Below are 23987 nucleotides of genomic sequence, written 5' to 3'. Positions count from 1 at the left end.
CTCTCTCAGCTCCATCCTTCCTTCCTGTCCCTCTGTCGTCCCCACCTGGGAGACCAGGTGAGGGAGCGGAGGGGAGGGGCGCGCTCGGCGGTGAGTCTGGAGTGCTCAGCAGCTCCCCGAGGCGTACGGGTGCCGAGCTGCGCTGGTCAGGCCTCTCCTGATGGAACTGGCTGAGCATGTCGAAGAAACTCTGCTCAGGAATGCCCTGGATGTCGATGGAGGAGGTGCTGCCGTACTCTCTGTACAGGTTACCCATCCCATTGCCTCCACGAATCTCCACCTAAAGCACAAAGCGGACAGAATCTTTTAGTTGTTGACGAAGTTGGGGTGCTTTCACACGTAACTTTGGTTTAGGCTGGTGTGAATGCTGTCAACTCAACCCTGTAGTGGTTGTCTTTGTGGTGTCAAAGTAAGACAGAACAACAACAGGATATTGTGATAGTAAATTAGTCAAATTAGCATGAATTCATTCATTTATTTAGAAGTTATTTAGTAACCACGGTAACACATGACCACAAAGAACAGAAGTATAAAACTGAAGCAAGTTGTGAAACAGAGTGACCACAAAAACTATCCCTGCCAATAATACTAATAAAATGGTACAAGACGCCTCTTTTTGTTCTTATTTCTGTTTGTCATTATACACAACATGAGGTCAAGTTGCAGTCCAGAATAAAAATATTTGGTATTTCCACATGCTAGTCAAATTCGCGCTTTGCCAATATAACTCCATGTTTATTCCTCTTGATTTGACTGTGGTAACATGATCCTCTAACTACACTACGGGTGTGAGAGCAGCCGGAGATTGAAGACTCACCTCGTTTTCATCCTGTTCGCTCAGCGTCACCTCGCTGTTCGAGCGCTGTCTCAGTGGAGGGAACACTCTCAGGCTGAACGGTGAACTTCTTTCAATGCCGAACCCTCCTCCTCTGAACTCCACATCCTTGGACCGTCGTCGTGGCAACCTGGCAACTCCTCCCCGCACCAAACCGATGTCAGACGACAGAACCGATGAGGACATCGAAGTGGAGCAGTCACCTCCGTGGTGAAACGTGCCGATTTGCCCGTTTTCAAGCAGCGACTCCTTGGACTGCGCGTGGCGTGGGGGCCATTCTGCAATACGTGCCCGAACACCCATTTTGGGCACAAAGGCGCGTGGTGGGATGGCTGGGTCTGTGAGGCCAGGAGCCAGGTGGCCATTGGGGGTGTGGCGAAACGGAGTGTGCTGGGGAAACCCTCCTCCTCCATCCAGGAGGTCTGAGGCGGTGCAAGTGACCCCTCTGTCTCTGTAGCTGTTCATGGCAGCCCCGGAGTGCTGCGGGCAGGAAGGCAGGGGGCTAGCATCCCATTTCAGGCGGGGTGCTGGGAAAGAGGGCGAGGAGGGGCCCCACACACACTGTGCTGACGGTGCTACGGCCTCCAGCTCCCAAAAACATTGCTTTTAACTGGCAGGGTGGGAAAGATTTCACTGGTCCATTGAAGACCAGTTTGAGTCATGGGCTGCTGGTCTTCTTTCTTTGTACCGTTTTCAGTCTAGTGCAGATCTGAGAACAGAAGGGAAAAAACAAAACAATCATTCCAACAAACTAGCTTCAGAAAATCAGCATCTTTTAAATCACAGAGATTGTGTGACCCAAATATTCTCCACAGGCACGAAGAAAAACTGAGCGCTGGATTTAGAAAAGAGCGAGTCACTCAACTGTAAAACAATGTCAGACCGAATACACACACACACACACACACACACACACACAGATAGAGAGAGAGAGAGAGGGAGAGAACGAGAGAGTGAGAGAGAGAGAGAGAGAGAGAGAATAAGGTGAGGGGATATGACAGAGGATTTCTTCCGTTGAGGCTAATCTTCAGGAGGCTGACAAGGGATATTATTATCACACACTCGGTGCACTCGAGTGCATGTGCGTTCACACGCAAACACTCATATACCCGGAGGACGGGAAAGGCTGTGGCCGCGGATTAAAACCACTGAAACACCCCAGCTAATATCGTCAGACTGGAAAGTAGTGCAGAGTCAAGCAGTGGGAGGACACACACAATTCAAACACTTCATCACTGTAGCATTTATAATACTGATGTCTTGTCTCCCATTTGGGAAAGGTCCACAGTGATGCAGCTCATATGTGGCTGAGACAGAAGCTCCCATTCTACTCTCTCTACAGCGTGGACAATGAACAACTGCAACACTGAGACGGACGATGGATAAAGACTTCAGGAGAGACAGAAAAGAGCGAAGGCACAAAGAGACCCGGCGGCTGGAGGGGTGAGTCGGGGTAAAGCCAGAGTGATTGGACAGAGTCCAGAAAGAGCAAGGAGGAGAGCGGGACATTGCTCAGTGAACCACAGGGACATGCTTTAATATGACAGTCTTGTAAAGACTCTTGTAAAGACTCTTGTTTACTCAGAAGTATCTTAGGTTTCTCTGGAGGTTTGATGTGATGATGATTACGGGCATTAATGTCTTCACCACACGGTCACAGAGGGATTTGGGAAAAGCGGCAGAGCATTTTGGTTTCACATCAACACTTTCTTAATGTTTGGCGATCTCAAAGTGTAAACTTATACTAGTATTGCAGACTGAATCATTCTTTTCACTCTTTTATCATCGGATCATCGGGCCCTGGTCATATTTTTTGGGCTGTGAATGTTGTGGTTGTTCAGAATGACCGACTGGGAATTCATACTGGAGAATATGACAAACTGGTTATGACTCCAGTCCACTGGATGAATCACATTACGATCACAGCCACAATGTGCTAGTGTCGCCCACATGCAAACATGTAAAGACAGGGCCGATGAAAAAGAGCCTTGTACAACCAACATACAGGATCTGCATTAGTATACTGTTAAATTTACAATCATAATTCCTCATAATATATTTGATTAAATGAATGCAACTCAGATAAGTGGCAGAAAATTGATGGATTAACCAATTAAGAAGCTTTTGCTTAAAAGCTACACACTTGGAGGAAACTAAAGCCTTGCATAAGCATAAAACAATGTTTTTCTGTTTGTAGATGTTTTAGAGATTCAGCTAAATGTCTGTAAGTTAAAAGCTCAATCCATCTCCATCCCTGCTGCAGTCAAACTGCTACTCTTCCTCTCTCATGAATTTCCATCTACGCTCTTCTACTTTCTCTTCTTTGTGGATTTAAGCTCCTTTATCTCCATAAGTCTCTCCTGGAACTGACAAAGTCCTTTCAATATCTTTACAAAAGTTGCTCAGAGGGCAAACGCACATCACATTCATATCTACCTTTTATAAAAGGTGCTCTAGTCTTGCCAATTTGACTTTTTCATTGATCTTTGTTATCGTGAAACCCTCCTCTCATTCTTTTCTGCACTTCTTTGTCTGCATAACATGTGATTGAACCACACATTTCATAACACACTGCTTAATGAAGCGGTTCATTCATCGGTATGTTTGGCTTTTACTCAAATAGTCAACATTTTTTTCTCCTCAGACAGAAGCTCCATGGAATTGAATTGTATGATGAAACCACAAGCAGAAACACACACACCCACACACACACCTAACATTTTACTTATTATTTGGACTCACACATCCAACCACATGAAAATCCAAGTGCTTCACCTATTCTGCCTTTTACTGGGGTTTGAAAAACCTTGCCTGAAAAGGAGCGCTAAACATTTTCCTCTTTCCAGTAAGTTTAAAAGCCTGATTTCAACAAAATATGGACGGCTGGGTGGACTATCTCGTTGCGGAGACCAATTTGCATAACATCAAGCTTGGCATTGTGTCAAGGGAGTGTGTTGCAGTGGTTTGTGTGAGTTTTATGAACGACTTTTATGAGCCCTCTCTGAATTTTGGGCCCAAGACTGCATTACTCATTCACAATCACACAAAACTCAATTCACAGCAAACAAAATCCCCCCTATACTCATGCAGCCGTGCAAATGTATCACGTCTTTGTGTTTGAGGAACCACAGGGCGAAGGCTCCCGCTCTGATCATGCTTTCTGACAGTCTCTCCTCATCCGGAGGGCAGTCCTGTGATCCACTATCAAGACCCAATCCCGTATTCTTATCCGTCTCCAGCTGCACACGCTGCAGAATGGCTTCATTATGTGTCTGAGGTGCCTGATGAGAGAGAGTGTGGTCTGATCTTTACTAGTGACTTCTGGCAGCACACAGCCCGTCAGTTCCTGCCGATTCTTCAGGAAAGAAGTCTACTATGATTGCTGGGAGGAAGAGCAAGCAGCAAAAATAACAGGGTGCTTTTATTGTGAAGAATTTCTAGGAATTTAAATCAGATCACTGACTTGTAATCATGGCCTATGTAATAATAAAGAAATCAATCAATAAATAAATCATTAGCTTCAGGGTACAGACTTACAGTAATCACTTTACAATTAAAAAAATGAGTATATCTGTAAACTGTTTATCAGCAAACAACACATTTGCTGCACTGGTCAGATGGAGGGGACAGCAAGGAGCTAGTTGTAATCAACAGCACTATACAATATGATCACCAACTACAAGGATGTGTTATTTACAATCCAGAAAAAAAGAACTCATCAATCAATACAGAAAGAAGTGCATTTTTTTTATCACGCACATATAGTAATCATTCAGCTCTGGGATGTACCTCCCCTGTTTCGACTCTCGCATTCGTCCCCACCCCCCCCACCCCACACACACACATACACACCCGCCCCAACTTGCCGGTTTGGCCCATGCACCACAGACACACACCGAGGCTGGTAATTACTCTGGTTAGATGGTAGTAATGACAGAGTTAGCAGAGGAGTGCAGCTCCAGAGGAATGAGCGTGTTATGCGTGGAGGAGGTGCCCGCTGATAATGCTTGCTGGTATGTACATACTGGTAAGGGCAGTCCTGAGATCAGCAATGTAACAGCATCAGAGATGAGGAGAGACAGACCCACCATATGTTTCTGTTTCTGCCGTTGCCAAGACAGCAAGCAGCCTAATTATGTGCAAGATTGGAGAAGGGATGTGTGGCAGCAAGCAAAATTCAAATTAAAAGAAGTACCGGCAAAGATCAAAGGCTTCTTCAACTCCACAATTAAGTTAAGGTTGAAAAAGCAAACAAAGTACTTGACATTGTGTCAGGGCAGCTCAAAACAGGTTGGTTTTTTTCATCCTGAAAGAAAAAAGTCCCCAGACATCAAACATCAGCAGCAGTTACTGTAAGTGTTTAAATCGAGCAAACGATGCCAGAGAGCAAGCTAGATTATGGGCTGGTTTGAAGAGCAGATGGTGGTACATATGACTGGCAGATGGCAGACAGGAGCCGAGTAGAGCATGACACGGTAATAACAACAGCGCTGGCAAGGACGGCACATCCAGCATTCATGCCACCGTGGTTTCTGAAGCAGCGACGGACCGGGAGCTGTAAGCACGGCTGAATGACTTTGACTCATTGAGACGTAAAAATGTACTGAATTAAGAGCCAGACGAGGCCATGAATTTTTAAAAAAGTCTAGAGAGGTTATTAAACTGAAGATAAAAAAAGAACCAAAGTAAACAAAGAAATAACCTCGAGCCATGTGAGAATGTTTGAACGGTGCAACGCTTCGGTTTAATCAGCCACAGAAAATAAAAGGCAGAGCTGCAGACCTTTGGACTCGAGAACAAGTCTTGAATGAAGCCAGTTCAAGTCGTTGCGGCTTTCCCGCTACATGACTGTCTGGCGACTGGAGGTCACACACTAGATTGTTCACTAGGAGGAATCCTGATGACTATGTCTCGACTCCAAACTACGCTTTGTCAAGAAACATATGCAGGGTGACATGGGAAATTTGCAGCAATAAAACAAAGAAGAAAAAGAGAAGAATGCTTGTTGTCATTGGCACACATGTTCACAAAATAGCCTGTTTCCACACATCTAGCATTCATTCCATTCCTCGGGGTGCATCTGCAACTTTGATCCATGCAAATGCAACACAGAGGCACATTAGAGGTGTCTCACGCTCTGCTCGGCTGTATATATTTAGTATGCTGTATATCTGGAATGTGTCTGCGAGGCACCAGCATGACTCTCACCTCGTGTCTTTGGGCAGTTTACACAAATGCTCTCTGATTTCCCCCCATTAGGCTTTGCCGGGTCAAATACCTTGATTATTTTAATAATTACATTCAAAGGACTTGGCCTTAGCAAAGAAAACAAAACACTCTGTTTAAAAGCTTTGAAAGGAAAAGTCAGATGCTGTGTTTTTAAGTCCATCCCTGTGTTCTCTCGTGTAGTCGCAACACAAAGGGATCTTTTCATGGCCATGATGATGATTATGACCAATAAGTTATATGTAGTGAAAGAAATACTTGATATCGAGTTGGACACAAAAAGACTGAGAACAGCAGCTCTGTGAGAGCCTATTTAAAAAGACCAGTGCTTTTTGAGAAGGTCGGCGCTTTTAAAAGGAAGTGGTAGAGGTGAAGCTGTCTGGGATCCTGAGTGATGATGTTTCATTGTGCTGTGGAGTGGACAGCAGTTATAAAAGACTCATGAAGAGCGCTTACATTCTGCCCTAAAACACTCACGTACCACATTCTTTACATGCATGATGAACTGCAGGTGACCCTGAAAGTCTGAAACTTGTGTGTAAGAGACTCTGAATCTCTCCGTCACCAACAAAACTCGCTGGTCGTTCATTGTGCTGGAAGGAAACACGCAGTTAAAGCCTCCGACTCTGCTCTGTATTGAGCTTGTAAGTGTGTTTGGTTTATCTGGAGGCGACATCTCTCCCTCTCAGACTGAGTTTAACTAAGCTCCAGCTCTCTCCCCGTCACCCCGCTCTCCCCCCGTTCACTTCCCTCCCCCAGGCTTTTCATCTAGTCCGTCCCAACCCCGCTTTCATTGTCTCCACTCATTTCCGTCTCCACTGTGTTGCTGAATCCCGTTGATGTCGCTCGTGTCACTTCCATCTGCCTGTCTGTCTGTCATGCTGCCTCCCCACGACACTGAGATAGAGGAGGAGGACCACACGCATTCAAACATCCACATAACAAGGTATCCTTGCAGAACAGCTACTACTTTACCTTCGCTCTTACTTTATCGGCAATGATACTTATTGTAAGATGTACTTATTGTAAGTCGCTTTGGACAAAAGCGTCTGCTAAATGCCTTAAATGTAAATGTAAGGATTTGCATCCAGTTGGAGGATCACAAACTGCAGCCCACATCACCATTTATCACTGGCTCGGCTGCAGGCGCAGGAACAGATGAGGGGTGATGAGAAGAGAGGGGAGGTTGAGATGAGTATGTAAATATTAGACTTTTCAATCTCTCTGGTGGCCAATACATTTTCAGAAATAATCCATTTAATCTCAGCATTCAAATTCAAGGAGGTCAGCGGTCAGCGTGCTAGTAGCTGGAGGGGGTTCAGTGTCGTGTTCAAGGACGCTTCAATAACGCGAGACATGAACCTCAGAGGTCTGGTTGAAGGACTTCCTCACCTAAAGCAAAGTGTTTCTGTGGGAAAATAATATATTCCATGTATTCCATATATTTTGGGGGATTTGGAGTGCCGTTGAACGTTAAGCAATTTTCTAAATATTGAATCCTGTGCTTCTCAGGAAGAGAATCCCAGACACCTGATACAATATTTTCATACACAACTTCAGAGTAAATCATATTGAGTATTTTAGTTGGCCGGCACCTTGTTGACACTAAAATTATAGAGGAAGATAAAGTGCTTCCTGAAGCCAATAAACAACAGCTCTGTTAACCAGAAGAAGCTGCTGATAAACTCATGGCAACGTGGAGCTGGAGGTTGTGTTGTGACTGTGGCCTCTCCTTCATGGAGGAGAGGTGACCGGCTCCTCATTATCGGCACAAAATGCAGATGAGGAAGTGCTTTATCTACAAGAGGCAGACAGCTCACCCCCACGCTGCAGAAAAATATCCTGCTCATCAAGCCAATTAGTCTTTTATCAAGTCTCTCTTTTCTCATAACCAAACATTCTGCAAGCGAAGCAGTCATGTTCAAAGTTAAACCCAAGCAAAATAAAACAAAGTCACATCGTGAGTAAAATGACAAAATAGGCTTCTACCGTACACACACACAGCACGCACAAACACACACACACACAGCACGCACAAACACACACACACACAAAAACACACACACAGCACGCACAAACACAGCGCACAAACACAGCGCACACACACACACACACACACACACACACACACACACACACACACACACACACACACACACACACACACACACACACACACTACCTTGTTCTGCCTTAAGCCGTGCTGTTTAAAGGTGAAGCAGGTGAGGTTTGACGTCACAAAGCCAGAAGGGAAGACTCAGTATTTTACTCTGTAGAGAAAAGAAAATGAGAGAAATTGAGATCTTGCTAAAAATGGATCTGAGACTTAACTTCATCTTAACTTCTGCACACATTTAACATATTGAAATGTGATGTTTTTAACCTTTGGTTTGCCACACAATCTGTTGGATAGTAATAAATGAGGGCGTGTTTGTGTGTTTCTGCAGAGCAGCTGTAATCAGTTCCACGCCCATCAGTTCACGCAGACATGTCTATTGTTTGTGAGTCTGAACAAAGAGGCCTGAGGCACTTTTTCTGTGCAGCATCTGTAAACACGTTTGAATACAGGCACACTGGCTTAGAAAACACTACGTCATGTAGGATTTGCAGCATTTTCCCCTTGCAACAAAACAAAAAAAGACGTTGTAATATTAGCTTAAACATTATATAATAGAACCAGAAATAAAAACATCTGATGGATGCATTCCTTCTCCTGCATACTAAAGTATACAGAAAGAAAACACATGTTCTCTATTTTTGTCTCCATCGACCTCTGCGTCATTTCCTCACAACATGTCTCCATCTTCTAGCTCGTTCTTTATCAAGGGTGGAAGAACGAAGGAGGCGACGTGGAGGAAGCTGTGCACTTTAATTAGAGGGTGAGAGGCCTAAGTTAGAGGGGGGTGGGACATAAAGAGAGAGGTGAAGTGGGGCCAGAGGTGGGGGCCCGGGTGGGAATCAGCAGACATAATGTCCTGAGGGGGAGGCCCATTACTGTCTGACAAATACACGTTCAATCAATACTGATCAATCAGGCTCCACTTACCATGCCACGGCAAGCATAATAACACTGTCTTTAGCTGAGGGGGAGAGCAGGGGGGCACCGGGGTCAATCATCGTGTGAGTGGCTATTTTTATGTAGCAAAGCGTCAGTCCTTAAAGTCAGCAGCACCGGCATGGATATAAGGCCCTGGCTTTACTGCACTGCTGTGAAAATGAAATTAAACTGGAAGTGAAAACTTCCCAACCATGGCAGACTTTGCACCAGAGCTCCCCTCAGCATCAAGGTGATTATAAGACTGCTTTTTGGAGAAAAGATACTGTGTGCAACCATTAAGACACACACTCAAGTACATGTGTCCCATTGTTAAAATCAAATCAGACACACTTATACAAACACACAAACAACTGGACATCTGGAAGAGACTAATAAAAACTGGATTCACACTTGACCCAGTTATGTCAAGTTGAATGTAAACTGATGTGATCAATGATTAAGAATAGATGTACTAGATATGTTGTATGCAGGAGATTTCATACATGAAACTATAAACACAATATTGTCAAGCTTTTCCCTCGAAGAACGCACATTGTTTCCCAAATGTAAGCTCATAGCTCAAGTCTACACGACATCTCATTTGAAAGTTTGAAAGTTATTATTCTGGCTTTCTACATGAAGTTTGACCCCCCCAAAAAAAGATTTAAGTTAATGTGAGAAACCACAGGAGCAACACAAACCCGATGCTACATACTGGCCGTCCAGACAGCAGCAGTAGTGCGGAGCCAGCAGACAGAAGATGCAACCAGCGGGCTTTCATAGAAAACAACAGGCCCGGGTGTTTTTGATGCATATTTTTTGGCATTAAAAGGTTCCCATGTGGGCCAGCTGACACTTGGACATTCTTATGTCCACAAACACGTGAAAGGTGGTGGATCTGTAGCTCAACAGAGGAATCATGAACACCAGGATGAAGACAAATGACCTCTGGAGCCGCCACAAAGCCCAGATGATATAAACATCCCCGAGCAGAGCTGAATTCAGACCAGACATCCATGTGTCTGGTGGAAAGTTGGTTTGTGTGACTCTAGTAAAGTCTTGAGAGTCGTGAAGTCTCTGAATCCAGCCACACAGAATAACTGTATTTATGTGTAAATAATCCTACACATAAATAGACTCATCGGCTACGGATGTTTCTCTCGTTACAGTAGACACACTGATGCGGATAAAAAGAGAGTCAGTATTTGCGTCCATGCCTTCGCCATGACTGCCGTTAAGCTGTTGTGTTGCGATATAGATAGGGATTATTGTCACAACTGTTACGTGTGAATATTTCAGAGCATTTGCTGCATGAGTACACCTCCAAAGTTCACCCTGTTGAAGTTCATAATGTTTAGTGTCATAACATTAGTGTTGGAAAAGAGCTTCACTGTATTAGTCATCTTCAGCTGTGGGAATCAGATCAATACATGTGATGATATCCAGCCATCTTCTGTAACCGCTTACCCTTTACAGGGTCGGGGGGAGGCTGGAGTTCACCCTGGCTGACATTGGGTGGAGGGCACCCTGAGTGGACAGGCCAGCAGTCAATCATGTGGATGTTACGATATGGCACAGTGAATTCAAAACCTTCAAGTCGTAACGGACCAAAACAAAAAACGGATTTTATTAGCACTGCTAGCTTACAGTCGGCAGTAATAAATCAGATATATTAAGCAATTTAAATGGATGACAGAAAATAAATAGATAACTATTTTAATAATCAATTAATTGTTGTTTTCAAGCAACCTGGCATTTGATGGATGCATTTTCTCAAATGTGAGGATTTTCTATGTAAAAGCCTTGTTTCAACTATACAAACAATTCTTCTTCTTTCAATAATTCTTTTATCCTGTTCAAGTTTATAGACTTGGAATAAAACATCACAGATACAAAAATAGGAAACTTGTGCCTTTTCCCTGTAGCAGTCAGACACGGTTTGATATAAACCAGCAGTCACTTCAGCTCTCTGAATATTGAGTCTATGTTTGCATATTCTGCAGTAGTCTGAAGTGTGTAATGAGAGCACATGCTGCATGAGGGAGGGAGGCAAGGCAACCCCCTGCAGAGAGGGGTGGGCAGCCCCATTCACACTCCAACACTGGGAGGTGGGGACACACTTTCATCCCTTTCACATCTCCTTCGCCCTGCACGCCCCTCCGTCTTCCCCAGTGATTCTCGCCACCTCCTCTTATTCAAATTGCAATGTAGAGAGGCAGACATGGGTATGTTGAGAGAGAAAAAACAGGGCCTGCTTTGCTTCCTGACACGTGGCTCTGTCCCACTGTAACGCCTTCCGCTGTGAAGGTCTTCATTAAGATGATATCAGGATGGAGTGGGGGTGTCGTATGAGGAGAAACCAATGCAGTGCTATTAAAGCGTCCCCGTGCGTGTGCACCATAAACGAATCAAGATGAGAGTACTTCTGATCGATCAAGTTGATCAATATGAGCGAAGATTTATTCTAAATACGAGATTGATGATCTGCCTATTCCAATGTTCCAGTATGAACTTGCAAAGTAAGCACGGATAGTTTGCATTATCTGAAATTATTATTCCATCCATCTAAATAGGCTGTCATTCTCTACTCGGAAATTACTATTTATTATTATGTTTATAATATCCCAATCTGAGCTTCCTGGACACAAACAAAAACAATAAACTCTAATTCTCAATTTTTAAAGAGTGAAGTCCACGGGCTGTGTGCTTTAACTCTGGGCAACATTAGAGGAAAATGCAGTGATGAAGTCATATGCAATACACAGAGCTCTTTTCACCAAAAACCACTTGGAAATACTGCTGTAGCTGTTTGATCACTATGCTGGTTCTGGTTGCCATAGGAACGGGAAGGTGCACCGGCGAAGAGACGAACGATGTAGGCGGCAGGCTGCGGGCAATCAGGACACAACCTGAAGAGCAGTGCAGTAAATAATAATCCACATGACCGCCAACGGTTGGTCACTTTGTGGTCGGATGTGTGTCACTGCAGCAGACTGCAGCGAACACCTGCTCCAAACTTTGCTCAGACAAGGTGAGCTTTCTTTTACCTCCGTGTCTGCAGTGAAACTGTCCTCAGATCTGTTCCTTCTCCCTCTGTGGTTTGATCAGTCTGTCCGTGTCCCCTCGCTCTCTTGTGACCGTGTGCCATGCGAGCATCAAAGCAAGTCAGAATGAGCTCTAAACTCTTCCATCTGTTACTTGTTTTTGTTTCCATCGCATAATCCAGTCGAGCAAATTCCTTGCATTTTCTATAGATGGTTGTCTTCGACACTATCTATAGTGAATTAGGCGGCCATATGCCAACCTCCAGAGCCAGCTGTAAGGATCGGCTTTTCAATTACATCTGCAAAGCTTGAACCTGGTGACAGAGTAAGTAAGGGGGATTAGCAGGGGAGTTTGAAGTGTGAACTCCAGTCACTTTATGACTGGAAGTTTACGGGTTAAGCAACCACAAAACATGCTCTTTGTTCTTAGACAGTGCCTTCAAATGGGAATGACTTCCTCGAGCGCTGCATATCACATCTGAGAAGGAGCACTCGTCACCACGCAGACATTTTCCCAACACACGGCCATTCTCCTGGCTCGTCAAGGCATATCACCTGGCGTCAGGTGACTGGCGATTAACATCTAGATTTTGTCAGCTACCTGTTGCGGTTGCAGAAGGCTGGTTTAATCTGACTGTCTAACAGAGTATCAGACGCATTCCTGTGCGGCGACGTGCGGGTCAGACACAAGACCACCAGTCGATCCCCTTTCTGTTGAGATGAACACATCCCTAATTTGTTGATCCAAACTCGGGCCAGAGGGCACATTCCTGACGAGACGTACATCATGGCTGTAAAGGAGAGATGACGTGCAGGAAATAAGTTGCAACTAAGCATCTAATTATCATACCTTGGTCTGAAATGAACCTGGCTGATGGCATATTTGGATTAATACCCATCTTTACACTGTTTAAAAGCACCTAGCAACAACTGAGCCTAATAATTATAATTAACAATGATGATAATAATAATAATAACTAATGATAATACTTGACTGGCTGCTCACAATGCAAAAACAGGCAATACAAGCCCTCAGCCACTGTCCTCATGGGTGTATTTCTGTGTGTGTGTGTGTGTGTTGGGGGGGGGCAGTGACAGGTCCTCGGGGTGCCACCGTCACAGCTGTTGCAGCTCCCACAGAGACGTCTGAGGGGAGAACAGCGGGCTACTGCTGCTCCACGCTGATTAACCCGAGGGCATGCACATGGACAATCGAGGGAAACGCTCACACGATCATAACAAACGCAGCGCTGCTTGTATGCTAGCTATTATGGTATAGCCTAAGTGTAGCATTCATTAAATTATTTAGTAGAATCCATCTTCTACGGCAATGGATAATGGTTGTGGGATTTCTTTAGTGTGTTTATACTCCGGTATTGTATGTTTGAATCCTTTCCTATCTAAATAATGCATTTTTTTAATAACGACTAAACTAAAAGTTAAATCAAGTTTCCAGTCGTCTCACTAATGCCTTTCTAAGCAATAAACAGCAAAACATCTCTGACACATGTTTGCTATTTTGGTCAATTAACTTTTGGTTTTCTTAGCCAAATGCATCACCACTACTACAATTAAGTTAATAATGCTGAATTACAGAGAGAAAAATGTCTAAAAATGATAATGCTTCGTCAGTGTACAGCTCATGCCGGTGCACTGCATCGGTGACACATGCTTTCATGATCGGGACTCGTGTTTGCTCACCTGTCAAGAGGCTGACGGCTCTGAAGGCAGATCGTGAGAGCAATCACCTACAGTAAATACAACTGTCATATTCAATCGGCCTAGCACAATAGTGATTAGCCTGTGTTTCCCCTTCCTGCTCGTCTGTGTGGCTTGGCAGAACGGGAGCCATCAGATGACTGTGTGGCAGCGATAACAGATAAGCAATTTGTGCTCCTGTTTTTAAAGACTCAGCGCTAAGTAACAGATTTTTATAAATGAATCAGAGATATCTACTACTATATTAAAGCTGTACCTGTGTTCGTCCTTTCATGAATGTACCTGTATGTGATGTATGTGATATGATGATTGTAATTCCCCAAACTAGATAAAAGTGAGGTGTTAATCTCTCAATCTTACCCTCAGCAGGAAAGAGAATAAGTGCATTTCTCTTACTATTCCTTGAAGCGCTGACTGTAAATTTACTTATTCTTTGATCAGTTTTAAAATGAGAATGTTCCTAATTTCAGGCTCTATTTTTATATCGGTTAAGTTCTTTTACAGCTGCATTGTGTGAAGTCAAAATTTAACACTGGCTCATTTACGAAGCTTGGATTATATAGTTAAATATAAACCAGGATTTAGTAGAAAAACATGTTTATAATACTCAAAGTAGGATATACAAAGATTTCGATATCTGTACGTATATCTTCTCAGGTTGTTTTCAACAATATGCCTTCAGAGAGGAAGCGGAGGCCCAAGTGTTTTGAGCCTTTACTGCTGGTTATTTTCAAGGTTCTTCCTGTAACCAAATCAGCAGAGTGACAGACTAATGAGGCTAAATGATGATGAGGCTTCAGGAAGAGAAGGCCTCCAGCAGGGAGAAGAGACGATGTGTCAAACAGCGGGGAGGGAGTCAGGGCTTCCCTCCGGAAGCTTGTCTCCTATAGAAACGACTATAACTGGCACAGAAGAGCAGGTCTCATCTACAATATCCACTCAGAGCCACGCTGAGATCTGTGCTATAGAAAACGTCTGAGAGTCAAGTAATGATTATCTTGATCCCCATAAGGAAACTGCCTCCTTCAAAGGGAGGTCAGAGGTTAGGGTTAACAGCTTGGCCTCCTTGAAGTACACTCCTTCTTCTCTCTCTATATATACATTGTGCTGCTCCAGTATACTGACGTAGACAGATGTAGGCTCTCATTCAACAGACCCCTGATCAGATTGCCGGACGAGCAACAGACTGAAAGAGTCCATCTCGCTACTTCCAGTGACCGGATCAGGGAGGGTGAAGCACGGGGTAAGCCTCAATCAAAAAATTCCTAAAGCGCATTCCTCCATGCACCTCACTAAAAACAGATTATTTAATCAGTAAAAGCACAGAAAGGAGCCAAAAGAGGGATTCAAGGCTAAGAACTGGACCTGGCAACATTCAAGACTTGCTGACGAAAAAGAAAAGACAGAAAATACTGTTGGTAGTTATTTCAGACAAGAACAGTCATATCTGATCATACTGTATTGATCTCCGACGTGACAGTGCCTTGCTCAATGACACTCAGGGAACAAACATTGGTGCTGAAAAAATGTGTCGATCATTCAACTGGTTGAAAATCACGGGTGTTCCAGTGGTTTATGGGTTGCCATATACTGGCAAAAATAATTGCGATTCACAATATAAAAAAATATTTTTTTAACAAATATTTTCATTACATCACAGATAAGACAACTTTTTTGTGAATCATTTTTAAATCAGGCTTTATTTTTCACTTCTCTACCATGAACGCGAGCTAGACAGCTTTTTCAAGCCAGGATATTTGAGGTGCACTTAAGGTGGACTGTTTAACTGAGAGCGTAATTGGGTCAAAATGCTTAGTTGGCTGACTGTAAATTATTAAAATCCAGACATTATAACCACCTCCTTTTTAACATAGGGGAGATGAGAGTAAAATTGAGTGACATCTCCATCAGCTTTGATTAATAATAAGTGACACAGTTTTTTTGAATTCTACTCTGCATGACGCATTAACAATAGCAAAGAGGGTCATGGGGGTTGTGTGTGTCTGCGTGTGTGTGTGTTAGTGTGTGTGTGTGGGGTGGGGTTACACTGTAGTCAAACAAAGAGGTTCTCTGACACAAAACCAGTCAGTCTTTTTATCTCTCCCTCGTTTTTTTCCCACTAGGCCTCTCAGCGTTTGATTTTCCTCCCTGAATGGTGCCATTGAAAGAAGAGGCAGTTAGGAGCTCATTGTATGAAGACTCTGTGAGCTCCCAAAGGAGACAAACCTGACTGTTGTAGATCATTTTAACTCCAGTTACTGTCTCTCCAGTGTGAATGAGTCACACGGACAGAGTTTCTACTTGGATGAAAACATGTAACTACACTTGAAAAACAAGATAGTAGCAACAAAGTGATTTATGCCTTTTGCCTGATTTTGGGAAACTACGACTGCAGCTGCCTCCACCCAGCATTCGTGTAGCTGTATGGCCTAGATAAGCTCAGCTGGTGGGGAGAGAGAGAGAGAGAGAGAGAGAGAGAGAGAGAGAGAGAGAGAGAGAGAGAGGCGGGGCTGAAAGACAGCAGTCAGAGATAGGGATAATAATGCCTGCTGGTTCCTCTGATGTCTGTGAAATGACGGACTCCTTTGGGGTTTTCTACACACACAGTATTTACTGTATAGTCAGTCGTAAGGCCAAGACAAAGTGTGGGAAAGGCTTGGCATATTGTGGGTGTAATACTGTATGGTCACACTAATCTCAGAACAAGTAAACGGGTTTAACTGCTACTGAATTTGGAGATTATTCAGTGCAAGTTCTCCTCTGCAAAATGAGGGACAGTAAAGAGAGGAAGCAGTTTTACAGGGTGACATTCAAGTCGTCTAATAGGCATTGCCTGACGCTGACTGCTTGAGCTGTCTCAATGAAGTCAAATATACTGACATAGATAATAGAGTTAAGAGGCTTTAAATCCGTCTCACGTACGCTCAGGTACAAAGTGTGCACTTATAATAAGATGTGATAGGATATGTAGGCAGTGTCCATCACGTGTTTCTAACAGGATTAACAGCTAAAAAGAAAACAGAGGTGGACCCCATGCCTGGTCATGGACCTCCACTGGAGATGATGCGTGATGTTTGAATCATCAAATATACTCCCTGAGATCTTTGAGAGAGGTGAATAAATCTTTGCTGGGCTCCTGAATAAATGACTGTCTGCAGGATCTAGTCATTCATGTATAAACATTTGAAATAAAAACAAAGTTAAAGCATTAGATATTTAACATCTGGGCACTCATTTCAGAGAATTATTAGGGTAAGATGTAAACACTCATGTTCGACTGCATACGGATCAATGAGGTAGCTGTCAATACGATCAAAATATCTTTGTCCACAATGATGAAGAATTGAAGATATTATATTATTCTATACACAATAGAGAACAAACAACGATCAGAGAGCAGAACAGTTTAAAGTCTATCGTACGGTGTAAATAATGACCACGAAGGTCGGCCGACATGCAATGGTTATAAGGTCACAGTTATGGGAACACAAAGTCACGTTTGCAGAGATTGTGTGCATCTGTAAAATGATGATCTTGACCCTTTTCAATCCACCACAGGGACTCTAGACAGAGGCAGCAGAAGCAGGCTAAGAGCTGCTAGAGGAAATTAAAAACACAGCTACCACTCCCTGTTGCTCCCTTTTCCTCTCTCTCCTTTAGCTGGGACTTAATACTCGTCCCTCCTCGTGAAGTCAGCATATCAACTGCCAAACCTTTTTAATAAATGTATTGCTGCGACTCCAGAGAGCTACGATATCTGAGATAGAGCTGTATTTATAGTGCTGTGTGTCTGGGTGATAAAGAATCAACTGCTTTTATCCAAAGAAAGATGTTCAGATGCTTGGAAAGGCTGAACAGGAGCTACAGGCAAGGAACATGGAAAATACAGGAAGGAATGCGCGGGGGAACCCCCAAAATACGATCCTCTGTGATTTAACAGTCACTCAAGCAAATTTTGAAACGGCTGACTGGAATTTCTCACAGTCTGAAATTTGGGCGAGCAGAGTGGCATACAACTGCTGAGTCTCGACACAACTGATTTAAAAACGATAGAAGACATTTGTTGATGTACAGCCCGATGTCACTGTAACAAAAACGGAATTGCTCTAAAATGAAATGCTAAATCTTGCTCAAGTATGTCCCGATTATTTCTTTTTGTGTTACATTCTCACAGCCAGACACTGTTGCCACATTTTGTGCTGAATAATAACACTCAGATACAGTTTGTCAGCTGTTTAGGATCTCTCATTGCCAACAACCTTTTGTCAAGTGTGGTTGTTTGCAGCATTAAACCAGACATAGTCCTGCATTTGATCTGCTGGGGCTGATATGACTGCACATCAAGGCTACCACAGCTGTGGTGATACCACATGGAGACCACAAGAAGTGTGATGGATCCTATTTTCATTTTTACTCTCCACTGAGGCCATACTGAATATTAATCTATAATAGATATTTCTCGGTGGTTTATATTCCCCTCTTGGCAGATGTGGCTATCAGAGTAACTGGTCCTAACATGAACCTCAAAAAGAAGGTGATGTCAACGCTGTAAAGAAAAATCAAGCTTCTTTTATTTGTATGTAAGCATGTGTGTGTGTGTGTGTGTGTGTGTGTGTGTGTGTGTGTGTGTGTGTGTGTGTGTGTGTGTGTGTGTGTGTGTGTGTGTGTGTGTGTGTGTGTGCACGCATGTCAGTCTTGTGGAACGGTTTCATATAAACACGTTCAAACAGCCCAAACCCATAACCCCCAAACAAAGCGGCGGGTTGCTGGAACTCCTGGCAAAACAGGAAAAACAACTCCATCACAGGGCCATACACGACGCAGCGATGATGACTTTGAGCAAACCAGGCAGTCGAGTTTCACTACGCCACGCCGTGAGTCACTGCACACCTCCGCCAACAAGGAGTAACAATTTGTTTCTTCGGCGCTCATGCCCACAGCGTGTTGGCCTACATACAGAAAGAATAACCTCCTGACTTAATACAAACAGAAACTGGAGGCGAGATTTGCTTTTATAAATGTCAGCTGATCTTTTTCAGAGTGCTAATGAAAAAAAACGCTGATACCTTTGAAATGGCATATTTGAGCGTACAAGAAATTACAGAGAAGTAAACCAAAACTCTGAACTTTGTTCCTACAGGACTACAACTTCCTGAACACCGTTACTCTAACTTGACTGGGATGGTTAAGCCACTGGGAGGTCTGGTTAATGAGACAAGCCGCTCTCTTTACACGCCACATGTGTCGCAGAATCACACACATGCTTTTACCCTCGGTACACACCTCTCTGCTCGTTACCGTCTTTGTAGTGTCTCTCTTCCTACCAGTGGATTACCGTTCATGTGAGAGAGAGAGAGAGAGAGAGAGAGAGAGAGAGAGAGAGAGATAGAGAGGGAGCGAGAGAGAGAGAGTGGGTGACAAACAGCAGAGCGTCCAGTTCTTCAGTTCTTGCTGGGTGGCCTGTGTCCAAGCTGTTTGCTGACGGCGTGTCACAAAAAGCAGCTCATAACACAAACGTTAAGCCACAGCAACACACACACACACACACACACACACACACACACACACACACACACACACACACACACACACACACACACACACACACACACACACACACACACACACACACACACACACACACACACACACACACACACACACACACACACACACACACACACACACACACACACACACTATGCTGTAAATTTGGGCATCTAATGAAGCTTCCACTGCTTCCACCTACCAACCACTTAGCTCTGAGGTTTCACTCTGATGCTTTTTATAAACACGGACGTGGAGAACAGGTGTTGCACATACTCGGTGGCAGCTGTGGGAGGTTTAACACTGGAGCTGAGAGAAAACGGCGTGCCTCGCTCCATAAAACGTGCCAGACCATTTTAGTTTGTTCTCCTGCTTATGGCAAATATTGACAGAGGGCTGGCTTGGGCTTCGCCTTTGGAGCTCCACCACATCACCTTGGACTCAGAACGCACCAGTGCTTGTCCAAAGCCGCACCACCCACTTCAGTCCATTACTCACTGAAAAAAAATTGTTCCTGCAATGGTCAGTTCCTCATGTCTTTGAAAATCAGCTTACAGTCATCACATATGGGGAAGGTGAGCAGTGATAGTCCCCTTGTTGCCAGTTATTTTGCTATGCTAAGCTAACCACTTGGCCAGAGCTTCATATTGAATGGACAGATATGAAAATGGTATAAATCCTGCCAACTAACTAACAGGGAAGTGCATTTGTTTCTAATCATTTTCTTTGGGTAGCAGTCATTTCATCATTAGGAGGCAGGTATCAGTACTGTATGCATGCACATATAAATAGCCCTGGTGTCACTTGGAGCCCAGATGGTTAAGAGGTTGTCTCCACTACACTGACTTGCACTAAGCCATCTGTTTAACCAACCAGACTGTGCCAGGCCAAGCCAGTCCAGGCCAGGCCAGCCAAGGCCAGGCCTTTTAGCCTCGGATCAGGCCTGCTTCTTCAGTGAAACAGAGGGTTAGCTTTGGATACACTTTGCATGAACGATTTCAAACTGCTTTTCATGATTAAGCAATTAACCTGACATGTAAGAACACAATAATACACTCTGTCCTGGTAAAGTCCAAAACTCCACTGTGTTTATGGTATAATATGTTTTGAAATCATAATCAAGTCATAAAAATTGATCTTCAGAAACAGATATGGTATAGTGTAGTTGTATGGATGCACAACAGCACAGAGCACTGGTGGTTATATCCTAAGAGATAATGTAGTCTTGAGAGGACAAAGATCTTTTATGAGATGGTAATGAGTCTTCATGGCTGCCCAAGCTCATCAGAGCTTTCATGCAGCGTTGGACTTCTACCATCGTACTGTAGGCTGCTTTTAAAGTGGAGTTCTGCCATGGCTAAGCAGCTTAGACTTGGCCAAAACTTGCATACAAAAACACAAACACAACCTCTCTGGGATCACATCACTCACTGTGTCTCATCAGTGTGCTTCTCCCCCCTTCCGCATCTATTTGATACTCTGTATAAAAAGCCCAATTTGTTCAGCACCCCACCCTGCGCTCCGCTCCACGCAGACAGCTCTCCCTTTCAGAGCTAGAATCAGCCTTTGTGAATTATAAAACTCACTCGGTCGTCTTCCCCGAAAAGGCACAGGGCGGAAAGAACCCAGAGTAAATGCATGAGATGAGGAGCGATATGAAGAGAGGTATGAGAGTGATAAAGAAGTGAGACCGAGTGATTTGAAGGAAGAGGTCAGATGACAGACACGAGAAGGAACGCAGAGGCAGTTTGTTTTGGGGAAAGAGGGATAAAATAAGGACGGAGGAGCAGCTGAAGAAGCGTGGCTGACCCCGATTCCACCATGACTCCACTCGGCTAGAAGGAGGGGGGAGTTCAGACGTAAACTTACAGTGACAGTGCTGCCGCTCCAACAACGCACCCCCCCCCCCCCCCCCCCACCACTGATTCAGCCTTCACTTGTTCCTCCTGCCCCGCTCCATCTCCGCTCCTACACTTGCACAACAGAGCAAAACTTCTTCAAACGTTGCGTCGTCGGGGCCGTTACTTTGCGAATGCGGTATGTTGGCAAATAAACGGAGCGAAAACTCAAGAACGCTCAGCCACACTAAAAGCTTTGTGCACAATTTAGCTTCATTAATGTTGTGGTCTGCATTTCTCTGTGCAACCCATCCATGCATGTGAAAAGAGGGAGAGAGAGAAGCCTGCGTATAAAGAATGCGAGGAACGTGGCGTTATGAGCCGTTTTATTAAGAGAGGGAGCCAAGCATAGTGTGGGGAAGCAGGCATGTGATGCTGGCTGGAAGCTGGGAGACGGAGGACTCAAACTGGACTGTAGTCAGACCCCTGGGGCAGAGGCCAGCCCAGCACAAACCAGTCTGGAGGGGGGAAAATAAACAAGCCTGCCAAGCTGGCTGTGAGTGCTGGGTGCTGTGAAGGGCCAACAGGGAGGCTCACTTCAAACCACAGCAGGGCGACTTCACTGGTGTGTTTATGACCAGGAAACTGCCTGACAACTCACACGCACACCACTCTTACCAGTTCACTGCAAGATGGACAGATCAACACTCATATGCATCCACATTTAAGACCCTAACCCTCACCCAACATCATGGTGGTACGGACAATCGTAAATTGTGAAGGGAGGATAAAAAAGAAACTCACACAGATAACATTTCGAGGCAGTAAGACAAGAGAGCAGCCGCGAGCAACAAACTATCAGCTCACTCTGGGAAGAGGATTAAAAGCACTAAGCTCACCGTTTTGGCAAGAGACCCTGAGATGGTGTGCTAAGTGGGTTAAAGCACACCCCGAGTCTCATAATCGCTCCGGCCTCCCCTCCTCCTCCTCCCTCCTTCTTCCCTCTGTCTGCCAACACCAGCTGAGGGAGCAGTCCCACAGAATATTTGGAGTCGCCGAGGTAGAGGGGGTTAGAGTAAATCGAAAAGCCGTCCACCAAAATGTGAACGCCCAATTTTCATCGGCACACAACCTCAGACTGGGGGGTTGGGGGGTCTCTGGCTCTTCCTCTCACACCTACTGTAATGTGTAGTGTTTCCAACCTCCCCTCCCCCAGTCTCTTTTTGTGAGGGCATATTCTGACTGTCTGTAGAGCAAGCTAAAACTTAATATCTGTGATACTCTGTTTTTATTGATCTGTGTGCTTCTGTGTGCTCTTACAAAAATAATACATTTGAAGTCCACGTTAGATCTCCAGCCAACGCACACGAACACCCCCATTTCTGACACAACGTCACTATCCAGACATGGTGGTAACATGAGTCTACGGTGAAACTGTAGTAGTGCAGCCCAGCGAGGCCTGGCTCCGCTGTAGTGCAGTCCCAGACCCCAGAGAGACCAGCCACTGTTTGCCTGCGGGACTTTGACTAGTGAGAGCAAACAGAGTGCAGTACAGTAGGTCCATTGAGACTGAGCTGAAGCACAGAGCTGCACAAAGTACTGTACAAAGTGAGAAACTGTGAGAAAAGAGAAACAGAGAATGCGGTCACCAAGCCAGGGAATTAAAAAAGAACAAATAGCACTAGAAGCAAATCTAAAAGGGAATTGCTGTATATTTGTAAAAAATACAATAAACTTGGCCAATAAAGCTGATTCAGAATGTGATGTGTGGGAGCTCAAACTGGGTCCTTAATCTACACTATACTTTCCAAAACCTTCTTAAAAGGTCTCTGATCCCTTTAACCCATCTCCACTCTGCACCTGGAGTAGTAATCTTACACAATATAAATTAAAAACCACGACTGATCTTCCCAACATGACGGGAAGAGGGATATCACACTTTGAATGCTTCTGCTGCGTTTCTTATGCCTTTATTTTAGGATGAAAATGAGTCAAACAAAATGCCCCTAAATGCATGCATGCACATGTAAATGTTTCACACACAAATAAACTTCTAGAAAATAAGAAGCAGGTGGTGAACACAGGTGAACCCAGTCTATTCAGAAGATTTTATAAAGAGGGGTTTGTCTCGCCTGAAAGAGAATTACTGGAGAAAGGTGTGGCTCCTTTTAACTCACAGTAGCATTGTGTGTGCATGTAAGCGCATGTGTGTGAGTGTGTGTGTGTGTGCATTTGTGTAGGTGCATGTGTGTGTACATGTGTGTGTACATGTGTGTGTGCATGTGTCCTAAGTATCCAAAATGAACACCCTATTATAAGTTACATGGAGACAGGATCTGGCTGAAGTGCTGTAAGTGCATTCCCTTCAGAATCCAGAGGTTGACATTGACTTATCTATAAAACCTGTTTCCCTCTAAACAAGCATATGGTTTTGATAGTGTAGTCGATAGTAGTTGAGTTGTGATCATTTAGGCGTGCTTGTTGGTTATGCATCAATGACGCCGTGGAGGTGAGGGGGAGTTTAACGCACCGATAGAGATCTCAGCCCCTCAAAACTATCCCAGGCATCTGGACCGACAGCAGCATCTCTGAGGTGGAATTTGTCCAGTAATAACAGCCAAGTGGAAGGTGTGTCTGTTCCAACCAGCGTCAAACAAATATCCCAACGGCGGGACTGTACCACCGGATCACCGTCATTCTCACTTTGTTCCTCGAACTTTGCCGCAGCTACCGGAGCAGGG

The 23987-nt window shown here is 44.3% G+C and overlaps 1 protein-coding gene across 5 annotated transcripts in view; it reads right to left on the bottom strand.

Annotated features, from left to right (window-relative positions):
- sipa1l3 (signal-induced proliferation-associated 1 like 3) overlaps positions 1–23987 on the bottom strand; it is a 59793-nt gene that overhangs the window by 24893 nt on the left and 10913 nt on the right. For 3 of the 5 annotated variants that reach the window (XM_084020387.1, XM_084020388.1, XM_084020391.1), the window contains exons 2-4: positions 8244–8331; positions 818–1544; positions 1–280 (exon numbers count right to left, since the gene is read on the bottom strand). The exon at positions 1–280 is cut by the window's left edge and continues 702 nt beyond it. In XM_084020387.1, the coding sequence (XP_083876513.1) occupies positions 1–280; positions 818–1300 (763 nt within the window). In that variant the 5' untranslated portion in view covers positions 1301–1544; positions 8244–8331. The remainder of the gene's footprint in view (positions 281–817; positions 1545–8243; positions 8332–23987) is intronic. The other 2 variants (XM_084020389.1, XM_084020390.1) reach the window with 1 other exon arrangement.

This window comes from Eutrigla gurnardus, assembly GCF_963514095.1.
Source record: "Eutrigla gurnardus genome assembly, chromosome: 10".
Lineage (NCBI taxonomy): Eukaryota > Metazoa > Chordata > Actinopteri > Perciformes > Triglidae > Eutrigla > Eutrigla gurnardus.
Note: the sequence above shows the minus strand (reverse complement) of the source record. Positions and strands in the feature narration are given on the sequence as shown.